Source organism: Buceros rhinoceros, unplaced genomic scaffold, assembly GCF_000710305.1.
Source record: "Buceros rhinoceros silvestris isolate BGI_N320 unplaced genomic scaffold, ASM71030v1 scaffold14492, whole genome shotgun sequence".
Taxonomy (NCBI): Eukaryota; Metazoa; Chordata; class Aves; order Bucerotiformes; family Bucerotidae; genus Buceros; species Buceros rhinoceros.
This window is the reverse complement of record NW_010398476.1, coordinates 72,350-80,661: the sequence shown is the minus strand read 5'-3', so window position 1 is coordinate 80,661 and position 8,312 is coordinate 72,350. Positions and strand designations below refer to the sequence as shown.

At 36.3% G+C, this 8,312-nt stretch overlaps 1 protein-coding gene across 1 annotated transcript in view; it reads left to right on the top strand.

Annotated features, from left to right (window-relative positions):
* Nucleotides 1-5,323, top strand: part of NEK7 (NIMA-related kinase 7) — a 65,200-nt gene extending 59,877 nt beyond the window's left edge. Inside the window, exon 10 of the mRNA XM_010131123.1 lies at nucleotides 5,213-5,323. Within this exon, the coding sequence (XP_010129425.1) occupies nucleotides 5,213-5,323 (111 nt within the window). The remainder of the gene's footprint in view (nucleotides 1-5,212) is intronic.
* Nucleotides 5,324-8,312: the final 2,989 nt, after the last annotated feature.

Here is an 8,312-nt window from a genome sequence, read left to right as displayed (position 1 = left end):
CCGGCCTGCAGGGCTACTTCACTGCAGCTAAGTGTGAAGTTGGATATGTAGATTCCCAGCCAAGGGGCAAATATCAAAGTCTGGCCCAGATAGAAGGTCTTAAGAGTTTGGATGGGGAAAGAGATTCCATCTTTTACTCACATCTGTATAGTTGCTGATGTTGAAAACAGATGCAAAGCACAATGTGTTGGTTTTCCGTATTTCAAAGCAGAGATGTACTTCTACATGTTGTTGGACAAACCAGTTATTTGCAAAATGCACATAATTTATTTTAAAACACAGTGAGAGAATCAGAGCTATGAGAGGTGTGCAAAAGCTAATGAAAAGAAGTAATCAACTATGTTGACTGTAATGGGAACATTTTTCTGATAGGAAGGCTTGTGTCTTCACTGAGGTATGTGGAAAACCAGATATCTTTACTAGTTATTGCACCAAAACAGACTTTTTTTTTTTTTTTATTTGTCTGAAAAAATGCTGTGCTGGCATGAACAGTAAAAAAAATAGAAACAAAAAAGTATCTCAGATTGGGATACTGTCCTAAATGTTTCACCTGTACTGGAAGTTTAGATAACAAGGCTTTAACCAGCTTGGAAGCACACTCAGCAAGAGTAAAGATCAGCAGTCACTGAACAAATAAAATCCACTTCAAATTTTGTAACAGAATTTTCTGAAATATTTCACGGAGTGTTGATCTCTGCCTCCTCCTCCTTTATAGGAGTATGAATACTTTCATTACAAAATACAAGTGCTTTTTAGATAAACTTTTTGTAATAAGTTATGTGACACTTTTTTCTGAATTTTGAACTCCCTGTAAGACCAAACTGTTAGTAAGGTATCGCATCTGTGTCATCAGAGTGTGACCAAAAGATACACCGTAAGATAGATGGGCAGATGAAAAATATTTTTAAAACCCTTTGATTAGAAATCCTAATAGTCTAAAATGCATTTTCACAAACTGTTGTTTCAGCAATAGAGTCACAAGCCAAGATTTCAAATGTTTAACAAATTTGAATATCTCTATTTTTGAATGTTCCATTAGAACATCTGGTATTCAGGGTTTACTGAAAGCTGTTCTGCTTTAGGGAATTCAAAGCTGGGGCTCCCTTGCCACCCCCAGTCAATACTCTTATAATCTTGTCAGCCAGTATTGATATGATCTTGCTTGCATGATGGATGAAGTTTTAAACCTTCCCTATGACCGAGGTGCACTTCAGAAGTCCATAGCCAACCTCCTACCCAAATGTTAAGGCTGAATGAGCCACCAGGTCCACAATGGCAGTGCTAGTTGTCAGCAGAAGGTCTTGAGGGTAACACTGAAAATGGGCTTCAAGAAGGTCTCCTATTCAGAGTAAGAATGTCTGTGGTGTTGTTTTTGTTGTGGTTTTTTTCCCCACATCCAAAATTTCCTATATGGAAATTTTTTTTTCAGCTGGCTAGTATTGCAAAGTACTTGCCTGTCATGTTTCTGTTTTTCCCCCTCCTCCTGACTTGAGTGGTAATTATTTATTTTGTATCTGAAAACCCTGCTAAAGTTAGTGTGTCCCACTGCTCCGATGTCAGGCTAAGCTCCGTGCTAAAGACAGTCATTGTGCCAACTGTGCAGAGGAGATCAAGAACAATAAGTAGCCAAAGAAGTCTGCAGCTTGAGGATGCAACAGGCGGTCCCTCCAGCTTAGCCATAAGTTTGCTCTGCCTGTTCGACAGTGTGTCAGATAATGAAAAATTACTCTGAGTGTCTAACTTTAGAATCCCAGTGTCTGTTCCCATGGTACTGTCAGGCTCTTCTGCTACTTGGGAAATGTTATTAATACTAGAGCGGTTGACAAATTGATTGCAGGTTTATTGAAATGGATATTCCTGTAGGAGTTAAAAGGTGTAGTGCTATAACCAAGTATTAGCATCCAGCATGGTCCCAGTTTCAGTCATGAAAGACTTCCTGTGTAACTGTTTTAATCCTGTATAGCAAAATTAATTCCCCTTCTCCCAGAGGTTTGCTGTTCAATAACAAGGTTCAGAAGAGCTCAAGGATTTTGAACTTCCTCGGGAATCTTCACTATCATTGTGCATTGTATCAGTGTTCCTGCCTTGCAACTGAGATGTTGGACTGGGGAGGAGGAAGGAGATTTTGCAGTAACAGCACTGGACAACATTTAAATGTTTAGACTCAAAGCTAAAAAAGGTCTGCGACTCTGCTGTTTATTTTAGCACGGTAATAGTGAAGGTTTGTCACTAACTGAGCTCACAACTTGCACTATGTTGGAAGAGAAATTCTGACTGAACTGATTCAATGACTGTCCCTTGCTATGAACACATTTTTGTGGATCCTTTCTTGCATCCTAATGAGAGTAGCTACATATGCATTTTGAGTAGATTAAAAAATAAGCTGCAAAAAGCCACCAGTCGAAGATGCCCTGTGGGTGAATGGTTTTTGCAAGCGTACTTAGAGGGATTAATAGGACCTAAAGCCTTACAGGTACTTTTGAGTAATGATGATGACATTTTGCAACTGTCTTTATAAGCAGTGAATCTTCTTGGCCATTTTATTGAAGCTTGGAATTATAATATACTCTAACAAGTAACAAAGTAATTCTGAAGGAAGGTTCTTGTTTAATGACTTAACAATCAGTTTGAGTCAGAAATTGATTTTTTAATGATAAAGTGCAATTTAGAAAACAAAGTCAGTTACCCGCAAGCCAGCATTGAGAAGACATGAAGTAGCCTACTGAAGGTAAACAAGGCCTCTCATGCTTTTCGCGGGTGAATTTCTTGAAGATCATCTTCTGCTGTTCTACCTACAGTAGAGTTACCCATGTAAAAGCAGGAGAAAGAATACTCTATTTCCCCTCTGTTCATAGCTTTATAGCTTTCAATCCTTCCAGATGTTTTAGCAAGATTTTCTTTACTGGGTACAGCTTTGTTGAACAGAGGGGAGTCTTCACAGAGAGATATAAACACGTTCGCACAAGCTTCTGTGTCGTATTCTGCAGATAAATTATACCAGTCTTTGCAAGATGTTTACTTATTTGAGTCTAATTTCAGGCTTGAGGGTTTTGGATGTTCCTTGGTCTTTCCTGTTTTCCATGCTGGCTGTTTGAGGAGTTGCATAGCAAGCTGCTCACCTCTGCTAGTATGTTTTGCCTGTTGCTTACACTGTGTCCCACCTGCTGCTTCTACGGGAGTTGATTTTGCTTTGCATATTTGTATTTCATGTCGGCAAATATTACTTCTTAGAGCAGTTCATGACTTCCAGCATTTCATTCTCCAAATGTTTGGGAGTTATTACAGGCTATTAGTGTTTCTTGCCAGTGGTATTGCATTTTATTTATTGATTGCCAGAAGCAATATGATGGCTTTTGTAATTTCATTTGTCACTGTATGCTTAGCATATTTAAGGTTCAAATAGCAAGTCTTACAGAAAATTTTTATTTAAAATGTTTCTTTTTGATCCAGCAAGCTGACCACTATCTTCAGAATGAACGATCTCATTTTCAAGTATTAAACCTTGCTAAAGGAGTGGAATGTCTAGTGACATAGTTTTTGTATTGTTAAGCATGAAAAACCTGTACGTTTTTTACAGTTTACAATGTTTCTGCAAGGGCTAATGAGCAAAGGTTTTAAGTAGTGGTATGCAATGCTTCTTACTTAACTTCTGCACTTGCTATTCCAATGCATTTAAATTAATCTTCCAAAAAATGAGAGTAATTATAATTTAAAATCCTTCTTGATCTTTTTACAAAAAGCAGGAAGGAAGCTCTCTGATGGCAGGTTTGAATATGCAGTCTGTATTACTTTTGAGTAGTCACAGTGATGAGGTCGCTCTGTGTTAGTTGCAATAATTGCGGATTTTTTCAATAATACCTAATAGTACTGGGAGTGAGGTTGAACCAAATTTGACATACCGCCATAGAAGGGTTGCTCGAAAGGTCTTTTGTTTGTTTGTTTGTTTCTTTGTTGTTTTTCCCTGTCCCCACCCCATAATGCTATAGGGAGATCCAGGAGGATTTGGCAAAGCTACTAAGTATAAAGGAAGAGCTTCAGAGTTGGTTAAGTTGCTTTTGCTAAGAATGGTAAACTTTTTAATAAGTCATCTTGAAGCAGGTGTATTCCATGTTGAAAAATGCTTAGGAAATGCACACAATTTAAAATGGGTGCCCCATCAGAAGGTTATCCAGACAATATCTTAAATTCTAATGTCATAGTTCTTAGGCATGTCAAGGGAGGAAGAAAAACCTGTGACCGTTCTGCCAGTTTGTGAAGGCAGTGAGAAGTATCTGAGTGGTGTGGGTGCTGTTTGAGTTTGCTTCTGCTGAGTATATGCACTGTAGAAGGCCCAATAAATTATGGTTGTTTGTGGAAACACAGAGTTTTCTAGTTGTAGCAGTTGGTTTACTCACAGGCTTCTGTGAAAATATTTATTATGTGCTTCTTCCCATAAAGAAAAAAAATCTAATCCTAAGAATAGATACAGAGACATAGACCAAAGGTTATTTATTCCAGTATCCTGTCTCCAGCAAATGAGCAAGTGGAGTAAGAGGGTTAGCATAGTGTGACACTTCCCCAAAATACTTACCCAGCTTCCAGTTTTAAGTTCAGAAGTTTCCTTAATCAAAGGTGGAGATGTTACGTTAGCCCTTGGCAGGTTTCGTTTGTTCAGTTGCTTTCTGAACGCATGGCTATCGGTAGCTTGCCGCAGCAGGAGGTTCTGCAGGTCAGCCGTGTGTTACTAGAACTGCTGTCTTCCTGTTGGTTGGAACCTGTCAAGCAGCAGTGCTATTTATTGCTGGCTACTCTTGCATCAGGAGTGAATATCCAAGCAGTCCTGATTTACCTTCTCTCCGTGCTAGTGTCAGCCTTCTGGGGTTTGCAGGCATAGTCTTCTGGAAGCACTGGAATTTCCTATGTAAATGATGTGTAATGGGACTAAATGCTTGTCTGAAGTTGTATGTTAAAAGGATTAGAACTCAAATCTGCTCATCATTTTCCCTGGACAGTGGTACTAAACGTAAAATTCATGAGACTGTTGTATACATACATAAAACTGTGCAGTGTGTGTCAAGAGAGCGAGGGTTGAGTGTGTGTGTGTGTGTGTGTGTGTGTGTAAAGAATTGCTGTTTAGCTAATTTTTGCTGGTCTTATTAATTTGAATTTGATACTGCACAAATACTACTTGTAAGAAAGCCGACAACCCTGTCATGTTGTTTTCCTTTCCTAGCTGCGACAATTAGTTAATATGTGCATCAACCCGGATCCAGAGAAGCGACCAGACATAACCTATGTCTATGATGTAGCGAAACGTATGCATGCACACACTGCGAGCAGCTAAAGAGACACCTGATTGTGAGGAAAAGAGCAGAAATAACCAAGTATTTTAAATAAATCATCCACCTCATTGTTTGAGTGTTACAAAATGTAATTATTTGAAGCTTACTGTTGTGCTTTGAATTGTAAACCAATTTATATACAAGCTTTGTTGTTTTCTGTTTATTTCTATTTTTTGTATTTTTTACTGAGTTGCGGTTGTGCAACAGGTTTAAATACGTAAAGCATAACTTTAAAAGATACCAAGAGCCACTGTTTTCCGTGTTAAGTGGGTTCAAGTATATTTTCTTGAATAATTGCAAAATTGTATTCAGTTGGGCCTCAGTTCTAAAACACAGTTGCACTTTTGCACACGATGCGGATGTTTAGGCTTGTTATCCAGAAGCAAAATGTCTGAATCTTTCATCTTTTTAGTAATTTATGAGAAGTATGATTCAACACAGTTAACTTTATTTTAATCTTTGTTCTAAGAGGAACATAATTATTATAGAAGGTTATTATATTTTATGTTGAATTGTAGTTTGCAGTTTTCAGCATAAGAGTAGAGAGTCAATGAGTTCTCTGCTTACCGAATGTGATGGGGAAAATAGTTTCAGGAAAAATGTCATTCTGAAATTTTTTGTAACAGCCCTTTTTGTTTTGTTAATCTGTCATAATGAACGTAAAACATTTGTTGGAAGTTTTCTGGGAGAATTTAAGGTGTTGATTCTGCAATCTGTAGGAGGCTGCATAGTTAAGTCTTAAAACCACACAGATGCTTCTTGTAGCAAACAGGGTTCTTCTGAGGCCAGAGTTTATGGGAAGGTCTGATTAAAAGATGCAGTCTTTAAGTTGCTACTTCTCAACTGTTTGTGTGTATGTCACTGTTTGTAGATTTTCGTGTTTAATTTGAATGACCTTCCAGTATATTTAATTTTTTTTAATACAGAAACCTTTTGGAAAAGATGTAATAGTGTAGTATAACACAAAATGTATTCTTCACAATACCTGCTTTTGTAACTGCATCCTGAGAATTAGTTTTATATTTAGCCAAAGTAAATTTTAGCTTTTACGTTTAACAAAAAGTTGCCACTTCCTTCATTTGGGAAACAAAAATATGCATGAAATGTCTTATAAATACTTTCAGTTGAAAGGGAAATTAAGCATATTTTTGTTAGACCGTAGTACCTTTTTGGGTATGCTTAAATATTTTCGTTGTTAAGGAAGGAAAGTGTGTTCTTTTTAAATGGGTTAAAAATGGAGAATGGATAGAAATTTATTGAGTTTCAAGACTGAACTTTTTATACAGAACTGTCAGAACATAATTATTACCAGTGATATTGCTAGGAAGCTATTACAGTCAGTCCTTATGTGGTTAAAAAGAACTTAGTTCAAGTAAAAGCAGCGGTATGTAATACACGTATAGTTTTTAGATGCAGTCAGTTCCTTGCATGCTCAGACCTCTTTTTTTAATTTGTGCAGCTTTAATTTTTTTTATTTGATATAATGCTCAAAGAATAAAAATCCAGCTATGGGGTTTGTGGATGGCATTTTCAAGCTAGATCACGGGTTTTTCTGGGTTTGTATTTTTTAAAACTACAAATACTGTATAAATTGTTTGGCGAAGTACAGGAGATTTTTAAATAGTATGTGCCAGATCATCAGCTTATCTTAAATTTTGTTTCCAGATTTTGTAGGATGAATCCTTAGTTTTCTTTCTAGCTTCAGTGTATAATTCATCTTGTAGGACTTCAGTGGAACAATCTGTAGGGAGGAAATATCTGAGAAACCTTGGATTGTGTCTAACAACCTCTAGACTGTTTTCACTTATCTGATTACTGAATTCTAGAATTGATGGTTATGTTCAATAACAATAGTTCATATGTCATAGAATTAAATGGTTTGTATTGGAAAAGGCAGCACAATACTTTCTTGACTTCCAGGATTAACTCCTAATATACACAAGTACTCAAACCTTTTTTCTTTTTCTTTTTTTTCCTGAAATGTGCTACAAGATTTAAGAATCACTGAAAATAATCCAGTGCACTCAGGCTACTTGCATCTAATAATGTGTCAAGTATTGAACTTTTCCTGAAAGAAACCAGAAATAGTTGTTCTGTGGGTGTTTTTTCTGTTTTCATTCTGTCTGAAAGGATACTTTGAGTAAAGCAATCATGAGTTAAGAGGTAGCAAATGTGTGTACTCTGAGCATTTAATATTTCATTGGTTTTTTTAGTATTTAGAGTTGAATTTTGTGCTGAGGAAAAGAAATAATTGTTCCTATTTTAAAATCAGTAGAATGAATGGTACAGGTTGACTCTGTTACCAAACTTTATAATTAAGGACCTGATATAGGTTATTAAAACTGCTTATATTTTTGGGGAAACTGTAGAATCTATCCACTAAGTAAAGCACCTGGTAACATATGAAAATCACAAGTCTGTTATAATACTCCCACGTGTGCTATACCCTTATAAAATGCTTTCTTTTATAAAACACCATTTTATTCTTCATGTGTTGTTGATGGTGACATTGGGCACTATTTATTTTAATCTATGGCATTACGTGCTTACTTTCTTTAAAAAGAAGGTTGCATTTCTAACCAAAATGTCTGACTAGCTCCTCCTCTTATTTCAGTAATGCTACAGTATTAACTTGCTTCATGAGTGAATTTTCTGCTTTGAATGACGTTCAAAACAAGACAAAGATTTTATGTAAATCTCCCCTGCTGTGCAGTAGTCTAACAGAAATAAAACATACATATATTAAATATATATGTAAATATGATAGTGTTTCTATGATATTTTTTCAAACTTTCCTTGTTACAGATATATATCTATGTGTTACAGTAGATGCTCTCTATCTTGTGGACAGTTTACTGCTTCCAGTAGTTGATTATAGGTGAGTTTTCTTGACTGTAACAAAATACAGTATATTAAAAATTTTTTTGGTATTATTTGTCAATCTTTCTGAAAATACTACATCAGACATACTCACAATTAACCAAAAAGAGT